Source organism: Mytilus edulis, chromosome 2 (assembly GCF_963676685.1).
Source record: "Mytilus edulis chromosome 2, xbMytEdul2.2, whole genome shotgun sequence".
NCBI classification, from domain to species: Eukaryota; Metazoa; Mollusca; class Bivalvia; order Mytilida; family Mytilidae; genus Mytilus; species Mytilus edulis.
In genome coordinates, this window is record NC_092345.1 from 78,573,393 (window position 1) to 78,600,517 (window position 27,125).

Consider the following 27,125-nt stretch of genomic DNA (forward strand, 5'->3'; position numbering starts at 1 on the left):
ATGACCTCATTTTCATGGTCATGTGGTTATAGTTAAGTTTTTGTGGTTTGGTTTGTTTTTCTCATACTATATGCAATAGGTCTACTATATTTTGTGTATGGAATGATTGTAAGGTGTACATGTCTAGCTGACAGGTGTCATCTGACCTTGACCTTATTTGCATGGTTCAATGGTCAAAGTTAAAATTTTGAGTTTTGGTCTATTTTTCTAATACTATATGCAATAGGTCAACTATATTTGGTGTATAGAAATATTTTATGATCTTTTTGTCAGTCGTGCAGGTTTTATTTGACCTTGACCTCATTTTCACGGTTAATTGCTAAGTGTAAAGTTTTTGTGTTTTGGTCTGTTTTTCTTAATTCATAAGCAAAAGGTCAACTATATTTGTTGTATGAAAGAATTGTTAGTTGTACATGTCTGCCTGGCATGGTTCATTTTACCTTGACCTCATTTTTATGGTTCATTGATCAATGTTTAGTTTTCTTGGTTAATGTTGAGTTTATGTAATAGTTGTAATAAAGCTTTATATTTAGGACTATCAACATAATATCAATGATTCTAAGTAAAGAAGGCGCGACATTTCAGCTTGTGCACTCTTGTTTTTAAACTAGTTAAATTCAAAAAGACTACTTTAATACAGGGACACTATTGTCTTTATTTGATTCACATGTTTCAAGCATAGTGAATTATTGTAGCGAAGAGTGGTGATATCATTAAGCAATTGACACTGAAACTCTTCACTGTTATTTTTTAAAGAGGAGTTGGAAATATTAAAACAAGTTCTACATATTTGAACTAGGTACAGTTCCCTTGTATGTTCAGAAATACTGTATGATGAAGAATTGGTGGGAATTAATAAAAACTAACAATTATATTCTGAAAAGTTTTTTAACAGAAATGCAAAAGGTAAAATAAAATGAATTGGTCTTGTTTTTCTTATGCAATTATGGCTTAAGAAGTGTATGTTTTTGAAACACACTATTTTAAATGTAGATGTTTTTATAAAAAAGTTTATATATGATTCAATGTTTTTTTAGGAGTCTTCTACAAGTAAGTTTAACAAATACGTATATGACATTCATGATTTTTGCATGTTAATTTTAAATATAAACCATTAATAAGCAAGCACCGTATACATGCACTTAGCTTGAATATTGAAACTGTAAGGTCTTTAAATACACACAATAACGCTAGAATGTGCAATACGTACAGAAAGTAAAATAGCAAAAATACCGAACTCCGCGGAAAATTTAAAACGAAAAGTCTGTTAAATCAAAAGTTGAATATGTATATCATATTTCAAGTTGGTTAGTCTATATTTATTGAAATCATGCTCCTAGATATGTTGTTAATTGTAATAATTACTATCTTGTCTCATGTATTGCTTACTATATTCAATGTAATAATAATTGAACTTGTTACCCTTAAATTGTATTGCTTTTAGTTAAAAGAATATATATTATTATCATAGTGTAGTTAATGTTTTAAAATGTGGGCGAGAGATACAAGAGGGACAGGCAAACTCATAGATCGAAAATAATCTGACAACGCCATACATGGCTAACAAAAAAATGCAACAGACCAATAATAGTACATAAGACACAAAATAGAAAACTAAAATCTAAGCAATTTAAAACGAAAGGTAGCCATTAGGAATACTACTAAATTTTTTTTTTATGTAACATACACCATATATGATGATCGGGAAGTTGTACATGGAGTACGGAAATGGACATTTTAGTATATCGGAATAGTTTCTATATGAATACTTCACATAATGATGGATACTTTATATGCAAAATACATTACATGTTATAAGCAGGAAGTTGAACATAAACTCCTGTAAATGTACATGTTAGTAAAAGAAAATAGTATCCTTTTGAAATACTACACATAATGGATAACACTATGTTCTGTAGTTTTGTTGTGTATTGGTTGTTTAACGGTAAGTATTGCATTTTAATTATCGTTTGGCATTGCCTTATCGAGGGTTCAAGTACTATGCATATTATTGTTTGTTTTATGTTTGCACACTATTAGGGCCCCAGTAGTTTCTTGATAATTGCTATTATTATTATCGAATCTTAGTCCAAACCACTGATATGTTATCTGTGTGTTATAATATGCTGAAAACTTATGAATATAGCATATCCGGGAAAATATTTTCTATATTTATGGTGAAACAATTCCTTGAAAGCCTTGAACCTTACAAAAAAGAGCTAAAGCTTATTCAGTGTTGTAAGTATGAAAGAATAAGATAACGTTTCAACAGAAAAGTTTTTTGAAGGTAGTTCGCTCTTCTTATGGTTCCACAGGTGAACTCCAACTTTGAATGTCTTTGAATTTTATGAAAAATGCCTGTACCAAGTCAGTAATTTGACAGTTGTTATCTGTTCGTTTGATGTGTTTGAGCTTTTGATTTTGCCATTTGATTAGAGACTTTCCTTTTAAATATTCCTCGGAGTTACGTTTTACTGTGAAGATATATTTTATGTTGTTCTTTTTGTGTTTTATAATTACGATCCGCTCAGTATGAATTTGGAATAAAGCACGTAACATAATTATACATGAAATACAAAACACATTGTCTGGAACCTTTCGATGTGAAACATACATGATTTTTTGTCTCCCAGATCTCATTACAATTCATTCAGCATTTGCAAGCATTGGAATTTTTGGTGAATGCCTAGTATTTAATGTTTGTTTAAAATTATTAGTTATCAGAAATATATATATATGTAGAATTTTTGGAATTCGCTGGTTTAAATAAAAACTGCATACGTCTCATCCGCATCCTAAATTGGTCACATACTACATGTACAAATAGTGTGCACAAACATTTTGAACAAAATTCTTAAAGGAGTAGGTTCAGTAAGATCCCTTTTTGGCCCAAAAATATAGCAGTTTTACAAAATTGTGAAATTGTAATCTTTTGGTTATTTATTAGAAAGTAGAATGCTTCTGCTACATAAATATAGGCTGTTTTTGACAATACAATGTACATATATCGGGTTCTTGCATCATTAAGTCATGCTAAATTACTGAAATCTTCACAATTTGTTCATTTTAGTTAAATTATAGACGGTTTCCGTCTAAAATGAAAAAGGCCGCATTCGTGTTCATTCATAATATTGAAATGTAAGTTGTATTTGACGATAATACATAACATATATAAAGGTTGAGGATGAACACGGATGCGGCCACTTTCATTTTTGACAAAAACCAACTGAAAAGTGACGTTATTTGGCATATTTGATAGATTTTTCATATTTAAGCTTGAATCGGAGCGTTTTTAATAACTCAATCAGTTAAAATCTTTCCCAAAAACTAATCAAATCAATTGAAATAGACACTTAAGTGTTTAAAAAGTGTCCAAAATCTTTCGTTAGATGAACCTGAAATTTGAGGCCAAAATCGGCCCTTACCGGACCTTCACCTTTAAAATTAATTGTACAGTCGTTTAAGAAAAATAAATTTGATTATTTTAGGTTCAAATTCAAGTTATACCAGCATACGAGACATTATCTCCCAAAACAAATATAAATGCAAAACATTTTGATAATGACGAAATCATGGTGAAAGTACTCACAGTAAGAGTGTACATACTATAAAAACAATGATATGCTAATACGAAAAAAGTACAATTTAATATTTGAAATACTATAAGAAAATATTGGAGTGAGTGAGAATTCTAGTGTTATAGGCATTTCTGAATTTTGTGTTAACATGAGGAACTATATTTTGTTCAGTGTAATATTCAATCAATGCAATTTTAATTCACAGTGAAATACAAACAATACAGATGTTTTTGCTGAGAAGAAATGATATTTCAGATATCTTTATACTTGAAATGCACATTCAGTTAAAATTTGTTTTTTTAATCCAGAATGCCTGGGTGAAATATACTATTCGGATACTGAAGGTGTTAGATCTTATGATAAGGCTGTTGCTTATTGTGACCAGTTACCAGGACGTTTACTCCCGTACGGAAAGGAAGTCGTTCAAGCTGCTAAAAATGAAGGAATGTCTGGCTCAGCATGGGTAGGAATGCCTTGGTTTAAGTACATAGGTAAATAATAATGAATTTCAGTTTTCGTTCTGTTAGCAAGAATTAATAATATGAGTAAGAACTGAAAAATGTGAGGTCAGTGTTTTCAGCCTTATGTAAGTACAGAAATAATCAAAATATCATAGTAAAATAAAACAGATTCAGTAATACAAAAACCCCTACTATAGAATAAACTGATGGCATTGTGTCTTTATGATTTAATCATAGATTAAAAACAAAACCAGTATTACGGTGGGTATAGTGTCCGGCTAGGATCGTGTTTTTTTAGTCTTTGTTTACTCCTTGGGTTTGATTGTTATTGTATTTTAATGGTTTGATCGGGGTTTTTTTTTTCGAGTGTGACCACTTTTTTTCGAGTGAATATGATTAAAAATGTAAACAAACAGTCTTCGCTTCTGAAAAGACTTGATATAGAAGCTTGAGTTAAAATACAAGGTTATACGAGGCATGCTATTATTTAAGAAAAAAAGATATTATCTATCCGACATTATTTTTTGTTAAAAAAGTTAAATTTACCCTTACAATGCTTTTATTCCAAAATACAGAAAAAAACATTTTTATATACATATCAACGCAAATGTCGAAGAAAATGCATACGCGGAATATATATATCCTTAGATGTACAAACACTTTACTAACATTTTTGTGAAAATTATATCTTGAGACTTAATTCATTTTTTATATGTTCGGGGTTTTTCGGGAGCAGTCCGGGTTTTTTCGAGAGCGTCCGTGGTTTATCGAGTGATTACACAAATTTCCCATAGCCTAAAATGTTATGTGTCAGTGTATTTACATTTAAAAAAATAAAAAAAGGTTAAAAATAAGTACCTTTAAAAGCACGAAACAAAAATGCATTCATCCGTTTGATAATGGTGTACTGACTTGCTTTGAGGGTTGGGATTCCGCTAACATGTTTAACTCCGCCACATTATGTATATATATATGTGTCTGTCCCAAGTCAGGAGCCTGTAATTCAGTGGTCTTTCGTTCATTGTTTTGTACACGAATTATACCGTTAGTTTTGTCGTTTAAATTGTTTTACATTTATCAGTTCGGGGCCTTTTATAGCAAACTATGCGGTACGGGATTTGCTCATTGTTGAAGGCCGTACGGTGACCCATGCGTAGTTGTAGTGTGTAAATTTTGTCTCTTATCGAGAGTTGTCTCATTGGCAATCTTACCACACCCCCTTTTCTGGTTATAACACTTACCTGTTATAAACAAGTATCGTTCACATTGTATATAATTTTGTTTGTCACATCTTATAAAATACATGTACAGTGTTTATTCGTGATGTTAACAATCTTATATTTGGATAGAAAATTTTGGTAGAGACGTACATATATATAGTGTGTTAAGCTGATGAACGATTCATTTCATTGTTAGTTATATATGAATTTTAATTCAAAGTTTGTTGTTAATGGGAATAAAATTAGGCGGATCTGTGTTTGTCTTTTTCAATCAATGAATTTGTTTACGTGGGGCAGGGGCAGGTATTTTTTAGTGGAATTTTATTAGTTACAAAGTGTGCAATTGTCCTAATACGAGAATTTTATTGATCCGATAAATTCCGTATTAGGACAATTGAACAAACACTGTGTAACGAATTTATACTATTTATTTAGACTGGGATCCCGCTATATATAATCACCTTGTTCTATAAATATTGATATATGAAATATGTAATATGCACATTGATCTAGACAGGCGAACCAGTCTACTATTTATTTTGTTATATTACATATTGTTGTATTCAAATTCAAATTTAGGACAATATCAACAAATATATTTTAGATATTTAATCTAAAAATGTAAAAATTAAAAAATATGAAGATTATAAAGCAACTCATTTTTTTTTAGGTCAATGGTATAAGGGAGATAATTCCAATTGACGTAATAAATAAGGGAGATAATTCCAATTGACGTAATAAATAAGGGAGATAATTTCAATTGACGTAATAAATAAGGGAGATAATTCCAATTGACGTTATAAAAAATGTACTGAAATTTATTTGGACAATATCAGCCAATCAAATTGTGAGAAATTACTCTACATCAGGATAATTTTAATTACATAGCATTTTTCTGATTCTTTACTGCTGTCCAGTAGGTCTTTTCTCCTTTAAAACAAAATATTATTAACTGTAAAAATAAAAGGAGCATGAAATCGAGTTTATGATTAAAAGTCCCCTACACTTTGTTCTAAAGACCGGTTTATAAAGGATCCAGCAATTTTGAATTTAACGCTAGAAAGTTGATGCAGAACGTTTTTCGAACAGAACATTTGCATTAATATGTTTTGGTGATCTTTTTTTTTTTTTTTTTTTTTTATCTTTTATTTTTTTTTTTAATAGTCAGGATTTTACAATACCCCTACAATCACCACCTGACTATGGTTTTTGGGGTAAATATTGAAAGTTATATACAAGACTATCCATTTTTTTTTTAATTTATCTTCATAATACAAGAATATAGTTATTAAAGTAAAAAAAAGAATATAGCTGCTCACACTCCCACTTTCTCTCACTACTTACACACAGTCGCTGCAATCTTACCATTAGTTTGCATGCATGTCTATGTATCAAGTAAAAATTCAAAATACCACTGCTCACTATAGTATAATTTAAAGTATAAATGATAATATAAATCATGAAAAAATTGTATGTAGTGGGGACCAGAATCTTTCATAAGATGCTGCTTCATTAGATTGGTATTGTTTTATTCTGAATTTACGTCCTATAAAACTAGGAGCTATATGTTTTGGTGATCTTTTGGAAATACACGATATTGTCCTCCACTTCATTATAATTATAAACTAGAAAAAGTCGTTCATACAGTTTTTCTAATTAAAATTTTCTGTAAAAAAACCCGGACCATTTGTTGAAAAACACGGACAGTTTCACAGTTGCTTCCGAAAAAGCCTGGACAATTACAAACCTTGAATGTTTTGGTTAAACACAAGGAAATGGTGCCGCTTACTAAGATGGGTAGTAGAGTCAAAAACGATTATAATTACGAAATTACTGTTAATTGATCCAATCGCATGTTTTATCAAATCGAAAAAGCCTGATCTATACTCGAACAAAATGGACCGATTCACTCGAAAAACTTCGACCCTAGTCGGACACGATACCTACCTTGAGTATCGTTTGGAAAAATTGAAAAAACAAAGAAAAAGTCAAACAAAGTCAGTCAAATACAATAGTTAAATATTGCTTCTGGAATATTTTTATTTCAGGTTGTTTCAATTTTAATGCTAGCAGAAGTGAATTCATCGACATAAAAACACCAAATGTAAGCTCGTTTATATGTGCATCATATTGCAGGGATGAGTACTCTTACATGAGCATGACGGTAAATATACATGTTTACATGAACACTTGAATTATTACATATCTCTTGCAAATCACTTCAGGTGTAATTTGTCGCTCTGTGTTGCTTTGTCATTAATTCATACCCTTTGTCGTTTTAAATCACAAAAAAACAGTATCTTTATTATGGATTGTTTCACAGAATAATTCTATAAACCGTACATATTGAGTTATTCATAAAAGGACATTCTTTTAACAATTTGGAATATTTACTTGTCATAAAGGATGCTTTAGTTCTTATACTTTATTTATAATATACTAAGGTTTATATATTCAAATAACAAAATGTTCCGTTATCATGTATCAGCAATCCGTTCTTATTTTAGATCAGACGCCATCTTCTTATATATCGAGATTACCTCCAAGGACTGCTGCCAATTTTCATATAACCCGATAGAAACATTCATATATATATTTAATCATGTTATAGTTTAAAAAACATGGTCTGGTAAAATAAATACTTCCTTTCATAAATTTAGTTAACTGTTATCTGAAACTCAAATGAACCGAAAAATAATTCACAGTAATATGGCAGTTGTTATTAAACAGTCGGTTTCTATGTATAAAATAAAATAATAACGTGAATTACGAAAGAGGAAAATTCTAAACAAAAAGTCTGTAATCAAATGGCAAAATCAAAAGCTTAAAACTTCAAACGGATAGATCACAACTGTCATAATCCTGACTTGGTACAAGCATTTTCTTATGCCGAAAAAAAAGTGGATTAAAACCTGGTTTTATAGCTAGCTAAACCTCTCACTTGTATGACAGTCGCATAAACTTCCTTTATATTGACAACGATGTATGAACAAAACAAACAGAATAATAACATAATGATAATAGGTAAAAATTTCAAAAATAGGGGTACAGCAGCCAATATTGTGTTATAATCTTAATCACTATTAAAACAAACTAACTAGTATATATTTTTTTAGGGGCCAGCTGAAGGACGCCTTCGGGTGCGGGAATTTCTCGCTACATTGAAGACCTGTTGGTGACCTTCTGCTGTTGTTTTTTCTATGGTCGGGTTGTTGTCTCTTTGACACATTCCCAATTTCCATTCTCAATTTTAAATATGTAACAAAGAAACACAAAAAAAACATATAGACAAATCACAGTAGCAAAACTGTTTGCGTTTGTTTTTTGTTGCAGTTCAGTGTTTCTGTTAATCAGTTGTTATCCTCTTATAGTTGATGTGCTTCCCTCGGTTTTAGTCTGTCAACCAGATTCGTTTTTGCTTAATCGATTTTATTGAACAGCGGTTTACTACTGCTGCCTTTATTTTATCGGGTTATATGACCGTCGTCAGTCTTTCGAGGTCATCTTTGCTTCAGACATGAGTTTTAGTATATTGAAGGACCTTTTGGCTGATTTTCACAAATATACTCCAAATTGCATATCTATTTGAATTAGCTCTCGCCGCGATTTAACCTTTTGCGCTGATGCGGCGTAAAGCAAACACCACTCAATAAATCAAGTCGAGGTCATATACTCCATCGATAAATAGATCGCGTCTAGTCTAAGATGTGTACGGAGTGCTGATACATTATAGAGAGCTTATCATTGTTAATTGCTTTGTGACCGTTTTGCAAAATGGTAAGAATACGTCAAATTGACAGTTAAAGATGTTCGCTGTTCTTGTTTTTGACTGTTTGTCAGATGATCCTCTGGCTTTATCTATATCCTTCATTTAAGATTTGGCTCGCTAAACTTTACATTCTATTTATCATCCCAGAAATTGTGTCCCCAGGACTGGGAATCGAAACAGGAACTTTGTATTTTTAATGGCTTCTATTTCTAAACAACAAGGAGACGGACCTTCAAATTTTGTCTGTATTTTAAGTTTCATTAATTGTATACTATAAATTTTAACAGTCATTTTAATAGGTTGCTTTCATAAAAAAAATAGCATACTCCCTTTAAATTGGATGGACAAATTACTTACTTTAAATAAGGAAAGGCTGAATGCTGCTAGCAACATATAACAAAAAAATAGACCAATTGGAACAAAACGTGAACTCATCTGTAAGTCATCAATATACACCAAATCTTTGAGATATAGTTTTATTGTTGGGTTGCGATGTCATTAAGCCTAGTATCTAAAGTTAATCACAATAAACAAACAATAAAAGGCTTAACGGGAAAGTCCGAAAACGTACAATTTTCTTGAAAAAAAATCAAAGGATCATAATTTCGCATACAGTTTGTTCTCCTGACTCATCATTCCTGAATGGTCATATTGGCAATTGTTGCATTATACTGAAGAAAACTATTATTTTTGATTCCTCAATTGGTCCGAGACCACAGTTATTTCGTAGTGCATTTCTTTTAGAACATAAATGAAAATTAAAACAATTCCACCTGCGCTTTTTCAATGAAATTTTTACAGTGTGTTGTACTCTTTTGGGACAAATTATATCAAAATTATAGAAAACTTTATCGGCTCTAACTCAAAATATGGACAATTTTCTGTTTAGGGCGTCTTGAAATCTTTTGACAGCTTCCCAGGTGCTAATTTTTATCCTTTTTTCAGCTGGACCAAATCACTACTTTCCTTTGAAATTCGGGACCCAAATTGTTTTACAGTGTAATTTCACCCCCTTCTTGCAATTTGAGGCATTAAACATGGAGAAATAAATTTGGAAGAGGTATAAAATCTAATGGCAAGTAACCCACTGTCAACACTAGGGACTATACTAGTGTTATGGAAATCTATTTATTTTGAAACTTAGCAGCGAACTTCCTTAAGGATGTACTTGGCATTTTTCCATCAATACAGGGTACAACATTTTGCCCCATAACACCCATTTTTCTCTGTATTAAAGTCTTCAATAGGTCATAAAGGGTATTTTCCAAAATTTTAGCAATTTCTTAATTTTTGTTCTTTTGATTTGAGACCCAAATGAAAACCAAAGGAAATGTAAGGTAAAAGTCCGAGTCAACCTTTTCCCGCCTTTTTTAAAAACTCAAATATATCGAAAAGTAGTTCCATTACCTATCAATATTTTTTAGCTTATTTTGTTCCTTAACTGGTGCTCTTTCAAAATGTAGTATCAATTTTAATTTCTTGATTTTTGAAATTTTACCTAAGTGTATCCTTAAGTGATCATGAAATTCCTTTACACTGCATACACATTTGACTTACATTTGTCGTAAGTAAGAAACATAGAAAAATAATATAATAAGATTACGACGATTCGAAATATAAGTATCGACAGGTGGTTAGCCCATAAGTATCCCAAATGTGCATTCTCATCAATTCCCTATTATGAAATTCTCCAGAAAAATTAATTCGAGTTTTGCCTCTCACAGACAAAAGAATTTTGAAATATGTTGTAATATAACTATTCAAAAGGATAATCGGTGAACACTTTTTGCCTGGAATTTCATTATCTTATTTTTTCTACTTCATTTGATTTAGTTATTTTACACTTCCACTCCTTGCGAAGAAGTAAATATATATGTCTGGTGATGATCGTGCATACGATAACAATAAACTAAATAAATCATCCCCTAGGATTATTGTATTCAATTCTAACATTTGATAACAAAATGTGTTAAAAATTAATATCTATTTAAAAAATGTGTTTAACAATCCATACATTATATGCTCCTCTCCAAAATGCTTCAACAAAAAAGCCCGAGATACGTCCAAATAGCTTGATTATGGTGAGTAATGTCATTTCATTGGAACACTCTGTTCAGATAGGCTGGTTTTATTTATTGGACATCTCTTAAACAGGGCTAACACTTCAACTGAAATGTAAACAAGCGGCGTTGTCAAGATGTCACAGAAACATTGGGAATCCAAACGAGGATGACTATATAAAATGAATTCTTCTGCACTAAACAAACACTGTCGATCTTAATTTCAGATGTTGTAGTAGTGTATTGTGTTTTATAAGATTAACCGAAATTTGTTAAAATCTATACAAAAAGCTAAGTTGTTTTGAGGCGATTCTTGCAACGGTCTTGTTAAAACATTAAGTACACAAAAGAATCTTTTTGTCAACACTGGCCTGCTATGTTTGATGAGACGAAAAAGAAATAAACCCAAACATTTGTATGAATTGAAAACTATCTTTTATTATTAAAATACCTGCAATTCAGTGGTTGTCGTTTGGTGCTGTGTTTTACGTTATTTATTTATACAATAGACAATAGACAACAGACAATATTTTATTCGCACAAACACATTTACATTAAATGGTTATGGCATACAAAATTAAGACAATAAACTGACAATAGTTAAATTGATTATAACTATATTAGAGTGACAGTGGTATTCACAGCGAAGAAGAAAAAGGCTATAAACAGTTAACACATGGTTAATGTTCATGAACAATTAAAAAAAAAGAATACAAACATAAATAAGGCTGTTCGTTTTCGCAATTGAATTGTTTTACATTTGTCATTTTGTGGCCTTTAATAGCTGATTATTCGGGATGGGCTTTGCTCATTATTAAAGGCCGTAGGGTGACCTATAGTTGTTAATTTATGTGTCATTTGGTCTCCTGTGAAGAGTTGTCTCATTGGCAATCCCACAGCATTTTTTTTTTAATATAGAATCAATAAAATGATAAACGTGTATAAACTTGTATAATATAATAAAATAGATATAAGTATTGATTTTTTTTTATTGTACTTGTAGATAACCCATTGCTACTGCTTGAAAACTCACAATGGAACTATCAATAAACAGGCGTATGACCAATGTCCACAAACCTGCCCGGGAAACAATGCAGAAAACTGTGGCAATCGCGACAAAGTGATTCTACACAAAAGAGGTAAATTAGAGGCAGCAGATGTTTACAAATGACCAAATAGCATAAATCCATTTTAAATAGAATTATGTAACATCGTAAATAATAGTCAGTTTGTTTAGATCAGTAGAAAACAAACTATATAAGACATACTTATCATATAATAATCAAAAAAACAAAAGTGACGAATTCTAATTTAGTTGGACTGTGCATATATACATGCCAAATATTTTACGTTATCATGTAACTTAGTTCTATTAACATACTTGGTTATACATTTCATACTGACTCACGCAATAATTCGTCATCTATCGGGCTGTATCAGGGTCAGGGTAGAACTCTCCTGCTAAAAAAATATGATGTGGATACCGATAAAAGAAATCTGATTCTATACTCGGTATCAATATCCGATGGGTTATTAGAAGCCTTGCACTTCCTATTAAGATTGTTTTGGAAATATTACGCTAATCTTTAAGAAACCTTCATTGTCGTGTCAAAGTTACATTCTGAGACATGCATATAGTTCTTTAACTTAGTAAATGCATGAGTTTTTTTCCCAAATGTTGCACACCTAAATATATGATTTTGTAAAGCATGTAATCATATTTACAGATTTGTATTGTAAGCTCACAGACATGCATCAATACGCCCCCCTCCCCACGAATTGTCATCAAAAATATATATCAAGAGCATTACCTATATCCGAATAAAGTGAATCTGCCTTAACAATGATACCACACACAGGCGATAAGAAGAACTCCGGGGTCACCTAAACAAATCTGAGTTACATTGCTTCCAAATTGTTTGATCAAGTAAAGGATCAAAATATATGTATAATACTTAATAAATTTGGATTGGAACACTGTATACAATATATCTTATTACACCACAGAAAGCTCAAAACGTCACTGTTTCCAATAAAGAAAAATACACATAATCATAGGCACTAATGTTTTTGTATGCAAGTTCAAGAAAAAAACAAACAGATAAATGTACTTTCTACAATGAAGCGATTGAAGATATTGAGCACATATCTTAGACATGTTTTAAAATATCAAATTTATGGAATAGACTGACTGATGGATTTATGACAAAAAAATTATAAAAATTCCATACGATATCAGTATTATATGATTTAGAAGATTAGAATACATAGGAAATAATGAGATAAAAAATTGATAATACTCTTGACAAAATTGTAGTGTGAAAATCAGATAAATTTTACAAGACTGAAAACTTACCTTTTACACTAGAAAAATATATTTTCAAAAACTCTTTTAATTTGCTGTAACTTCCAATATTAGAATACTTTTTATAACAAATTACTAACTTTGTATACCTTAATAAGTTTCATTTTACATTTCTTTATCTTATCCACATACCATCTATGCTATGATTTGATATTGCTACTAGTATATGTTGGTTTATATGTATGTTTGTTGTTTTGTTAAAGTTTATATCTGCATTTAGATTCTTTATTGATGCTTTTTCAAATACAATTCAAAAGAAAAATCCTTGTGATCTGCAATGAACGCTGTAAGAAATTTGTTTCTTTTTCATCTTCGCTAGCCAATGGTTATGATCCAGTACCCTCCTCTCTACGCTTTTGTAAATAATTTACTTGTATAAAAAAAGTCACACCAATTCCGACATCATCATGTTTGAACAATTGCAACACTTGAACCCTCTTCAATGTAAAAATGATTGTGTCTAGTGTTTACAAAATTTGTGAAACATGAACTGAAAATATATGTTGGCATTCCAAGCAAGGTTTGTCAGAAACATACCTAGGAACTTTAATTAGTTAAAAACGAACTTTAAAATTGTCACCAAATATATAGTTCTACATTCTGGTGTTGAGACTAGTTGCACACCCAGCAAGTGACAATTGTTTATTTACATTTTCCATATTTACACGGGCTCTTCGTAAATGTGCTTATGATTGGGTGCAGTCAGTTACAACAGTTACTGCGATTAATATAAAACATCATCTTTTTGTCTCCGAAATTCTATCTCAATCAGCAAAGGGTTAAGAGGAGGGAATGTAACCCTTGACTAGCGAAGATGGTTTTTGATTTGCTGTTGCCAAGATTTCAAATTTCTGTGATTAATTTAATTATTCTTCTTTTTTTTTTTTTTTTTTTTTTTAAATATATGGATAATTGTATATGAATATATGTATCATTTGGATATATTATAATTAAGAAATGCATATATTTCATAAAAAAGTTAACTGAAAACTACTAACCAAATTATAATAAAACTACCCATGTTAAATGAGGCCGGGAAAAAATACCGGATTTTTTTTGTATTCAACGAACAAATGCCAAAAAAGGATCAATAAAGTGTGATACACATTTAAAAAAAAAAAAAATTGGGGCAACATAATTGTGGCGTTTCCTCTTATAGTTGATGTGTTTCCCTAAGTTTTAGTTTGTAACACGGATTTGTTGTCTCTCAATCGATTTGTGAATTTTTAACAGCGGTTTACTACTGTTGCCTATATCTGACTTTTATAATGTATTATAAAACCAGTACTGTTCTGATTATTTTGATTTCGTTGAATAAGGATATTTTTTTCTTACAGTTGATCGTACAAAGAATGGTGAACATGATCTAAATCGACCGATTTTCCATTATGGCAAATCAGGAGTAAGTCTTCGTGTGGCCATGAAAAAAAAGGAATTATTCTTCTTCTGCGAATATTCCTTCAAGGGTAATTTATTTTTTAGAACAAACTGGTTTACTGTTCCATTTACCTACACTTCTAAGTTATGTAGAGTAAATCAATAATACTCGTAGAAAGTGCATTAATTTCGCATTATATGTATATCCCAATCATATTGACTAACTAAAATTACCATATTAATAAATGTCTGCTTTCGCAGCATTTCATTATAGCCATCATTATACATAGAAAAAAAAACTTAATAGCAAAACGAAAAAAGTCTACGGAACAATTTTGTATAAATAACAGAAATGTATATTTATCAACGTTAAAAGGAACAGATTAATTATGGAGGCCTTAATGTCCTGCGTTACAAATGCATAATATTGTGATTAGTCTTTTATATCTGATAAAGCTTCCCTATTATCTGTAAAAATGTATGTAGAAGAGCTTGCTTAAAATGTTATACACATGTATAATGTATGTACAAATGTTATATCAGGTTGCACTAATACATGTATATAATCAATCTTCCATGCAGCATATCGGTCCTTGTTCTCAAAAAGAGAGAGCTAGGACAGATAACTCTACATGGGAGATTGGTATATATTTTCACAATGATATCGAGACATCATTACACGTTATATTGTAGTATATTTTAGTAGGATGCAAAAAGACAAATCAATTCAATAGCTGATTTGTCATAATTATCTTTCCTGATACGATCTGATAAAGTTGACAAAGATGTTGTTGTAAATCTATTTACAAATTTATAAACATTAGGTTTTCAAGAGAAGTTACAATATAAAATGACAACATAATGGTTCTACTCTAAAATTCAATGTTATGACTTTCGGCCTCATTTTATCTTCTCATAACCCTTTAAATAATCATGATTTTACAAAATGGTAAGAAAACACTAAACTCCAATCCCTCAAGGATATTCACGTGTATAAAAATCTTATTCCAAATATTAATTCAACCGCCGTCAATCGAAATTCCCCATCTAAATTTAGCAGTTTTTATAATTGTGTAAAAGGTGGCAATGCTGCTGCAGCCAGATTATTCAATAAAATGCACGTGGATATCCACAAATATTTCCGTGCAATGCCAGAAAATGACAAACCTGTTCTAGATTATCTTCTTATAATACTATAAGGTCAACAGTGAACGGGAGAGCTTTTTCGCTTTACTTTTCCTGTGACATCACATAAAAAACCCAGAGCCTCATGTATCTGGTTACATGAACTCAGCCCAAGTGTGGTATACAATATGTAGGACAAACAGGACGGGAGTTTTTTTAAAAGAACACAGGAACATCTATACCGCTTCCGAAAACCTAAGAAATTCAAAAGCATAATTAATCAACATTTAGGTAAACACAACCACAATATTAAATTTATTAGATTTCAACCGCTCGAAACGGTCCAGAAACAACAAGGGCAGTCGCATAAAAAGTTTGAAGATTCCCGTAAAATTATCGAACTGTCTTTGATTAAACGACTTCAAACAGCTTATCCCCTGGGTCTAAATGACAATATACTTGGACAAGTGAACATATCTACTACTTCCTCTATTGATATCATGAATATTATTATACGTTTTTGGCACAACCTTTTTGATCTTTTGGTCCTCGATGTTGTTCAACTTTGTACTCGTTTCGGCTTTCAAACTTTTGTATTTGGGCGTCACACGTAGGTCTTGTGTGGACAAAATACACTTCTGGCGTATTACAATTTTGAACTTGTTGCCTTTTGTTGGCTGTTGTTCGTGTGATTCTTTGTCAATTGTGTTCTCCAATTTATTTATATTGTAGTCCTGTGTTGTCATTTTGATGTTATATTTCACATGGCCATAAAAGTGCGAGGTTTGGCATGCCACAAAACCAGGTTCAACCCACCATTTTTTTCCTTTAAAAATGCCCTGTACCAAGTCAGGAATATGGCCATTATTATATTATAGTTCGTTTTTGTGTGTATTACATTATAACGTTGTGTCGTTTGTTTTCTCTTATTTTTTAGTGTAAATTCACATTGCGATAAGACGTGTCACGGTACTTGTCTATCCCAAATTCATGTATTTGGTTTTGATGTTATATATATATGTTATATTTGTTATTCTCGTGGGATTGTGTCTATGTGTGTTACATTTTAGTGTTATGTCGTTGTTTTCCTCTTATATTTAATGCGTTTCCCTCGGTTTTAGTTTGTTACCCCGATTTTGTTTTTTGTCCATGGATTTATGAGTTTTGAACAGCGGTATACTACTGTTGCCTTTATTTATTTATAAAAAACAACGAAATAATAGGTCTCATGGGAAACGTATCAATCGAAATCAACGAGTTAAACATCGTATAAATTATACACTTGATAATCTCCTATCTATATTTAAAAATAATGGTAGGCATCAATTATTATGTAAACTGGGTCAAATACCCATTAGTAAATTACACGATATTTTCAAAGAGTGTGACATCATCTCATTCTTCAGCTCACTGTATGAATATTCTCGTATAATTACAGCTTTTTGCCACCATAGGCTGTTCCCGCGTATCGACAAACCTGAAGATCATAAACGTCATTTTTTGAAAATTAAATATATCAGCAGAGGTATTGATTGTATCAACTTATCTCGTATATTTAATGACTCTACCGTTCAAAACTTTATTCCTCCCTATTTTGATAATATAGAACCACCTATAATTTCATACACATACAAAAAACCCAGCAGAAGTTTAATTTTTAATTATACGTCAGTTACATCAGACGTGAATATAGATAGTAATACTCCCTCAACTTGAAACTGTGAATCGTCGAAGTTTAGATATGTTCCCTATGGCCATGTTATAACAGGGGACCTCAATATCGTCCAGGACAGAGAGGACAAAAACTTTTTGAAAAAAGGACCAAAATATCGTCCTCCATCTAAAATAGATTGGAAAGAGTGTCGTCAAGTCAACAAAGATGCTTTTTCCTCATTTTGTAAAAAAAGGGTGTAAACGGGAAAAATCTGATAAAAAATCTCTCGATTCTTATTTAAATAAATGTATGAATGTGGTAGATAAGAGAATATCACATTTTGAAAATAATTTAGAAGTAAATAATAGAGTACATAATACACCTATTTCCAGAATAAGAAATTAACTTCAAAATACTTTCAAAGCGGTTTGTGTTTGTACCGGCCGACAAAGCAGCCAACAATGTGGTGGTGGTATGCCGTAAATACTACACGGACGTTCTTAAGAATGAAATTTTAAATTCATCTACATTCAAGTCCATCCGCTCCACAGAGAGTCATATAGTAAACAAGCATATCACAACCACATCAAAGCTTAAGTCTTCTTCTGAACATTTGAAGGTCCCTACTATGTATTGGCTACCTAAACTACACAAAAAACCATTTAAATATCGTTTGAACTCGGCCTCTAGTAAGTGTTCTACAACTAATCTTTCAGTGTTCTTAACTAGTTCATTAACTACTATTAAACAGCTTATCATAAACTATTGTAATAAAAATATATGAACATAGTGGTATAAACCATTTTTGGAGTGTAAAAACTTCTTTGGATGTTTTAGATAAATTACGTGCTTTTGATGGTCCTTTTGATTCTGTTAATAGTTTCGATTTTTCTACTCTTTACACTACACTTCCACACTATCTTATTAAACAAAAGTTTTCCTATTTAATTAAATGGTCGTTTGGTAAAGCTGAATGTAGATATATTTGCTACATCTCATTTAAAGCCTTCTTCTCAAATGAGAAAGGTAAATATGCTAGATATACTTACTGGAGGTGTGATGAGATGATTGAAGCTGTTAATTTTCTCCTTGATAATATTTATGTACGTTTCGGCAACAAAGTTTATCGACAGGTTGTAGGTATCCCCATGGGAACTAATTGTGCCCCTTTAATAGCAGACTTGCTTTTGTACTGTCACGAATCACAGTTTATGACTAAACTCAGTAAAGACCCGTCGAAATTGCATTTAATTGATAAATTCAACAACGCTTACCGTTATCTTGATGATTTTTTTTCGTAAAATAATCAAGAATTTTCTCAATATACTGCTGAAATTTACCCAAAGGAACTTACTTTAAATAAATCAAATTCATTCGGTAATAACGGTCCTTTCCTGGATTTAGATATTTCGGTTTTAAACGGGAAACTTCACAATAAAATTTACGACAAAAGAGACGATTTTTCGTTCCCTATTGTTAATTTTTCATTTTTAGATGGTGATGTTCCTTTGGCACCATCTTACGGCGTTTATATTTCACAACTTGTTCGCTATGCCCGTGTCTTTTGTTACGTTTTTGATTTTAACGAACGCAACCTATGTATTACTGGTAAATTATTAAACCAGGGATATCGTAACCATAAATTACTTAAAATTTTTACTAAATTTTTCCATAGATATAAAGATTTGGTTTTGAAGTTTGGTTGTGCCTATAGAAAACTTATTTCAAACGGGATAGCACATCCTCATTTTTACGGAAATGTTGTTAACCGTGCCCGGAAATTTAGAAATGATCCATGTAAACTTGTCGCTCCTTTAAATAAACTTTTTCTAAAAGATTACCTATTCAACACTGTAATAAGATCATTGAATATTGTTTTCATTGGTTTAAATATTGATTTTGTTATCAGTAAATTAAAAGCTAACTAAATAAAAGTAGTATGTTATATACATATACATATTCATGGATCTACAATCTGTCGATACCTGTAACTTGGCATTGCATAAGGTCATGTTTTTCTCTGGCTGTTTATGACGTCTTTACACTAAATCCATTGGATGTTGGATGTGTACGGATTGATAGTTTAGTCTTAGATGTATGATTTTTTTATTAGTTGTTAATGGCTTTGAGCTAGCTGTCAGATAACTGCGAGTACTCTCAGATCTGTTCATTACGTCTTTTTGTGTCGGGATGTATAAGTACCCGGCCATGTCTACTTGTATTTTGGTCCATCTGATGAGTTAAGCCTTTTTCAACTGATTTTTATAGTTCGTTCTTATGTTGTACTGTTATACCACTGTCCCTGGTTAGGGGGAGGGTTGGGATCCCGCTAACATGTTTAACCCCGCCACATTATTTATGTATGTGCCTGTCCCAAGTCAGGAGCCTGTAATTCAGTGGTTGTCGTTTGTTTGTGTGTTACATATTTGTTTTTCATTCATTTTTGTACATAAATAAGGCCGTTAGTTTTCTCGTTTGAATTGTTTTACATTGTCTTATCGGGGCCTATTATAGCTGACTATGCGGTTGGGCTTTGCTCATTGTTGAAGGCCGTACGGTGACCTATAGTTGTTAATGTCTGTGTCATTTTGTGGATAGTTGTCTCGTTGGCAATCATACCACATCTTCTTTTTTTATACTAAAGATATAAATCGAAAGATAAACAAAAACACAAAAAACTAGAGATTTTTTGTTTGTGCACATTATAGAACTCAAATTAGAAAAGTGACATAAATTAATGTCGAAACTTGTTTTTTTTGCTGGAACTAGCTATTGATAAAAAAAAATTTCACTCTTGAATTTAGGCACTGTGGGAAAATATCAAGATAAACAGTAAAAGTACAACATCAAAGCAACTAAAGCAGGTTAGGTCTAGATTGTCATGTGTTTGTGTTCTATTGTCGGAATTAGGCTGCGAGACTATTGTTTGTATTTGCCTTTTGTATATAAAACATTTTATTCGTCTCAAGCAAATCATGCATTATGCAACTAATCAAGCTTATATACCTTTCATACAAGATTATGACATGTGAACACTGCTACATGAATTTATTTGAATGACAGAAATTTTAGAGTTTTTTAATTCCGTTGAACAGATGCATAAAAACTTTAGTAGTAAGGTGAACAATTCAAAACGTATTGTTTACTAAGGTTGAAATTTAAGTATTCATTCCATATTTTTCTTGTTGTGGAAAAAATTAGGAATAAGAGCAGTTAAAATATGAGTGTAAAAACAAATTAGATGACATATGCAAAATGAAACCTTTTATGTGAATCATGTATAGGCAGCTTTACATTCAGGATAAAGCTACCAATTTCTACATAGAGAAATGCATGGACCAAGTCAGGAATATGACAGTTGATTTTGGGCTTCTGAGTTTGCCATTTGATAAAGGTCTATTCATTTTGAATTTGTTCGTTTTTCTTAAATTTTACTTTTACTATGCATCCAGGTTTAATCGACCACAAACAATTGTTCTTTTTGCATTTGCTTTGTATAGCAATTATATTGGATATTGAGGGGAATCATGTCTCGGTCATGTGTCATAACGACATTAATTAAATAAGAAAGCTATCATCGAACAAAAAAATAAATAAATTATAGGATTGACCAAGTGTTTTAGTGTGACGATCATGTGTAAACTATAGATTTGTAAATCCAGGAATCAATGAGAACACGAACAGAATAAACTTGATATAATTGAACAGCCCAAAGATGTTAACAGTGACCTTCCAGAGGTAGTTGCAAAATCCAGACATTAAAAACCAGGGCGACATATACAAACCATAAGTTTAAAAAACCTCAGATAAGTGTAGGCTTATTTTCGTCGACAATTAAAGTGAGGTCCACTTCAATTCTTATAAATTTATTATTTTCCATCAAGAGTGATCTTTAAAAATAAGCACAGTACCTGAATGTTTTTTGTGCATTTAAACAAACTCCCATTTACATTTACATTTGTATTCCAAATATATGCAGCTGTCATGTTAAAAAAAACAATCCCCTCCACCCAAAACACGGACGACATTAATTCTATCAACCCCAATTTTATTAGTAATTAGCGGAGACCGGTCCACATACCATACAAGGAAAACTTCAGCAAAATTGAACATTTTGATGAGGTAGATATTGTCTTTAATGAAAAATGAACTCAATTTCTCAGGTAGCTTTTTTTATTCCTAATCTTATTTAAGATGAATTGAATGTACATAATTCAAGAAGATTCTAAAATAGAAAATATATCTCATGTGGTTAAGATATTCCTGAAGTTGCGTTTTCTATAAATGTTGCTTGATTAAAAATTGCTTCTTATTTTGATACTATTAAACCCAGGATCCAAAGTTGTAAAATTATCTTTGAAAGTGTTAGTACGACGCAACACGATTTTGTTTGACCGTTCCGGAATGTCTGTGTCATAGATGACCACGGATATGTCATACCGACATGTTAACGTTGGTGATTTGGTTCAGTCTTTTGTTTTCTATTTAATGTTTTGTGAACTTCATTTTCATCATTGATTTTCAGTTTTACCATTGCATTCTGTCAGTCCTTCTTCGAGTTTATTATGAGTTTTTGAATGTCCCCTTTCATGAACAGAAACAGAATTTTAAAAAGGAATACCACATTGATTACCGATTACATAAATTCTACTAAATTAGCAGTTAATTATTAGTATGAAGATGTCTCTGGTGACATTCTAATTTACATTGCTGCTTATTAGTTTATCTTGATTATCTAATTACAAATTAAATAAGCACATATTTTTTTTTTTTTTTTTTTTTTTGACTTGAAATACATTTATTGAAAACCACCTGAATACAATTTTCCTTGTGTAACCCAGGGAAGAATACACAAGGGGCCCTGTGTTTACAATGATCCAACGTCCAGGGATAAACGGTGGACTCTATTATAAAAAAAAAAATCTATTTTATATTTTTTCCATACATAAGTTATACATTCATATTAATTACACAGATTGAGTTTGCGTATAAATTATTCACATATTTTATTGATATATAACATTTTATAATTCCAGAATTGATATATAACTTCTTTCAAATTGGCAACAAATAATCTTATATGAATCAGGTTAAAAATTGATAACATTGTCTACTGTCTTTAACTCAGGTATATCCGCAGCAGAAAATGCAACAATCAGAACTATAGAAAATACTTCAGATACAGATAATGAGGATTGGAATGGTAGGAATAATTACCAATTATAAAGAGTCTACATAGACAATTACAACTTGTTATAACATTATATGTACTTATTATAATGCACCAATTGCGCGTTTCGACTATTAATGTTTTCTTCAGTGATACCAGTAGCTAAATTAAAATACTTATGTCCAAAACTCATACAAACCCCAAAGACATGACAAAATCAAATAAACCCCAAACCACGACAAGATTTTAGAGATATGCACCAAGGAGATTCATATTTTTTGAGATACCAAGACATTGTTGATAAATATTTCGTAACAACTTCACAAATAATATATGATGGTCATGAAATAAAGATTCTAGACACTAACGTTGTTTATCATCGTCAGTATGAGCTATAATGTTCTTTTTATTTGTCTTTGTAAAATGTTAACCTTTACTGTTTTTGATAAAATCTTTTTGGCATGGATTGGTATTTATACACTCTGCCATTTTGTGACTGTGCTATTGTCATATTTTGTATTCTTGTCTTTCATCTTTCATATGTACTTTGTCTACAGAGTGTTTACATGTCATTTTGTGTTTTCTTTGTTACCATGGTAGGTTTCATTTTTTTGATAATTATTAAGACTATAACACCATATTTGTATACAACAATATCCATTTTCTCATACCAGTACCACATCACTGACAACTAGACTGATGATACCCGGGGGGACTTACGATCCAGCAATATCGACCAAGTTGTAGTACAAACATTTGACAGTAACAATCTTATTGCTAATTATTTTACTCGAGAGATCAAATTGAACAATATGAAAGTAATTAACCGACCAACAATCGATTGTTTTTCAAGACATTGACGATCACATAAATGAAAGTCTTTTTGGTACAACTGTGACTGGCTTCACATTGGTCTAAAAATTAACAGTTTGATATGCACTTGTTTAAACTGTAATCATTGTTCATTTAAAGGGTTTGCTATTGGAGTTGGAGTTGGTGTAGGGCTAATAGTTATATTCATCGTTGGTATTGTGGTATGTGTGTTCTGCAAATCAAGGTATTTTAAACAAATATTACTCAACATAACAAAATCAGGTACCGTATCGCGGGTTATTTTCGCGGAGAGTAAATTTTCGCTTATTTTCGCGGATATAGCAAAATCGCCAAAATAAATTCTGTCAACTTTTAAGTGCAAATGCAAAGGTATTGATGAAAGTGTTGAATCCGCCAATATAATAACCGTCAAAATATATCGTATTCCTTATTCGATGAAAATAACGAAATTTTACACCCACGAAAATAACCCGCTATACGATATACAAATACTCCAACAGCAAAAAAAAAATGATACATTAGTTAAAGGAATACAAGCAACATCATAGCCAAAAGAAAACATCTTAATAACAAAGAAAACTAACACTAAATATATACCTGCTTTGATTTCAAATATTTTTTCACACTCAATTAGTTCAGGAGTGGCAACTCCATGTATCATTTTAATTTCTTTATTTTGAAAAGTATTAGATATTAATAACAATACGGTTCGTAACTGAAATTCCACGACTTGTTATTTTTGCAAGGTCACACAGTGACTTAAAGATGCTAACGCATACATCATTTTTGTTTTTAGCGGAGAGTTGTTTTTATTGGCAATCATTCCACGTCGTATTTATCATATTGAAAGTGGTGCAGGGGGCTTGTCAGTTCATGCACAACACAGAAAATTGTAAAAGGAAAAAACAATAACACAAAAAAGCAAAGGAACAGCTCCTTTATTGCTGTTCTTAATCTCAAAGACATAGTGAGGCTCTCAACAAGGAGTAAAAACTCTCACCTCACTGCAAGTTTAAGACGGTCCCTAGCCCTAGCTATATATGATTGAACTAGTCATCTTATTTCGCTCCTCTTTTATTTTTAGGATGAAATAAAAACTAACATACCGATGTCAATGTGGTCGGCATACATGACGTAAACGTCATTCATCGACAAGATAACGAAAAAGGGGGAGAAAAAGGGTATTTTAAAAAAGTAAAAAAGAAATGATTAAAAAAGCCAAAATTGTAAAATCTTTCTTTACAACTTTGTATGAAGGCCTTGCAACGTTAATTGACGGTCATTACATTTTTTTTTATTTACATTAAATTAATAAAACAAATAGAAAAATTGGAATCTTGTTGAACAAAAACCATTTTCTACTTATTTGGTGGTACCATCAGGGCCAGATGGTTCACCAAAAGCGGTAACGACCACCAGTTTATTCTTTGAAATACATAAAAGATTTCCTTGTGCACTTAAATAATAAACAGTACGAGACCAAATTTACATTCGAAAAGATATTGTTTCCCATTGTGAATTTGTTCAAAGTATACATGTAAGTGAAGTGTTCGTTTGGAATCAAGGACATACTTAGATTGATACGTTGAAACATCAATCAAGTGCAGTTCTTTTTTTATAGCAACATGCAACTTTGTCATGGTCCATAAAGTGGTGATTAAGATTTCCATGTTCAACTAAAAGTTTTCAAGAAAATTTGTTCAGCATCATAAATCACGATTTATATTTTAAATTGTTTAAGAAAATACCATGGAACTAAAATTTTAAAATTCGAAAACATTTCTTTTTCTTTTTAAATCAATAAAAGTGTTAAATCTCGCTTAAGGTTCAGCAGTTCTAAGTCGTCGGTATTAATAATAAGCTTCTTAAGTTCATGTTATGTAGCGATATGAGTCAAATCAATGTTGATAAAATTTACTCAAGCCAACAAAAAGTAATTTAAAATTACATTATATTTCATATACTTAGGGTTTATATTTTATTCCATGGGCATGCCAACAGCGTTTTACAACATATCAATATGTAATTAAAAAAATTCTATGCATTGGTAATTAAAGATTTGTAGATTTTACGACAAATTGAGGAATTATTAGGCCGATTTAATGCATAAAAAGGTAAAATAACAAAAATACCGCACTCCGAGGAAATTTCTTAACTGAAATTTCTTCAGCAATTGGCAAAATCGAAAAATCAAACATATCAAACGAATGGATAAAAACTGTCATATTCCAGACTTAGTAAAGACATTTTCTTATGCAGACAATTGATGGATTACCTCTGAATTGAAAGCTAGCTAAACCTATCACTTGTATGACAGACGCATATTATTTTATTATACTAATGTATATTTGTGTGAAAAAAACAAACAGAAATAATAGGCAAATGAAATTATAAAAAGATTACTTAACAAGGTAAAACTTTTGGAATGTAAGAAGACATTTTAATATCTATCGCGAGCACTTTGTTTTAAAAGAAATATGACACTCACTTTTTCCTATTGTTTAGCCACCGTTTCGAATATCTTAATGTTAGTACACATATGTTGCTGTAAAGTGAATAAATGCCTTAAATCCCAGTCCGATCATTCTCATCATTAGTGGTTATACTTTGGGTATTTCGTCCAATTATTTTCTTAGAACAGGAAAACATATCCGTAAATCTTAGTACAGGATAACTGTTTTTTATAGTTGTAAACGAAAATACAAAAGGGGTCAAAATCAAATAAAGTTGGTGTTGTCAATGAGAGAAAAAAATCGTGTTTTCACGTGGTATTTTCCAATCATTCGCTGGATATGTCATTGAGCAAAGGTAAAACTCGATGTTTATTTTTTTTTAAATGAGGGAAACTATAGTACGCCAATCTATTTAGGAGCCATCCTTTGAAAGCATTTACAAATATCATTGATTATATTAAAAATACTACGATGCCACTCCAGGTCATTTGTCACGTAAGGTCCTGTATGTATTTATAACGACAAACACATGGAAGGCAATAATCTATTTGAACAAATGACTTTATACCACATGTAATGGTTACTTTTAGACATAAGAAGACTGTTGATGTTAAACAGAAAAAGTCTGAAAACCCATGTACTGGTGACGCTACAGCTGTAAATGCTTATGAAAAACCATGGTCAGAACAAGAAGTTATAAAACCCCTGGTGTCTGAAGATATCAGTATTGATGATAATATTTACGACCATGCTTCTCATAAGGTACACCGAGAAAACAACGATTGCATGGTATACGACAAGGCAAACGCTGGAAATGATGTATACAATATTACTGCCTTTAGTAAACAGCATGTTGATCCTGAGTGGGAACTAATCCAGAGCCTCGACCATCAGCTTGGTGATTATGACACCTGCGCAAGTGTAGAAATGAAAACAAAATAGTCTAATTGCATTTTTATGCCCCATCTACGATAGAAGAGGGGAATTATGTTTTCTGGTATGTGCCTCCGTTCGTTCGTTCGTTCGTCCGTCCGTGAGTCCGTTCACTTCAGGTTAAAG

General features: G+C 31.4%; 1 protein-coding gene across 1 annotated transcript; it reads left to right on the forward strand.

Moving 5' to 3' along the window:
• Window positions 1–1,796: 1,796 nt before the first annotated feature.
• Window positions 1,797–27,125, forward strand: LOC139513025 (uncharacterized). Its single transcript, XM_071301106.1, has 8 exons — window positions 1,797–1,945; window positions 3,887–4,069; window positions 7,308–7,423; window positions 12,092–12,227; window positions 14,791–14,919; window positions 22,738–22,812; window positions 23,752–23,836; window positions 26,657–27,125. Exons 1-8 carry the CDS (start codon window positions 1,897–1,899, stop codon window positions 27,006–27,008), a joined length of 1,125 nt encoding a protein of 374 aa, XP_071157207.1. The 5' UTR covers window positions 1,797–1,896; the 3' UTR covers window positions 27,009–27,125.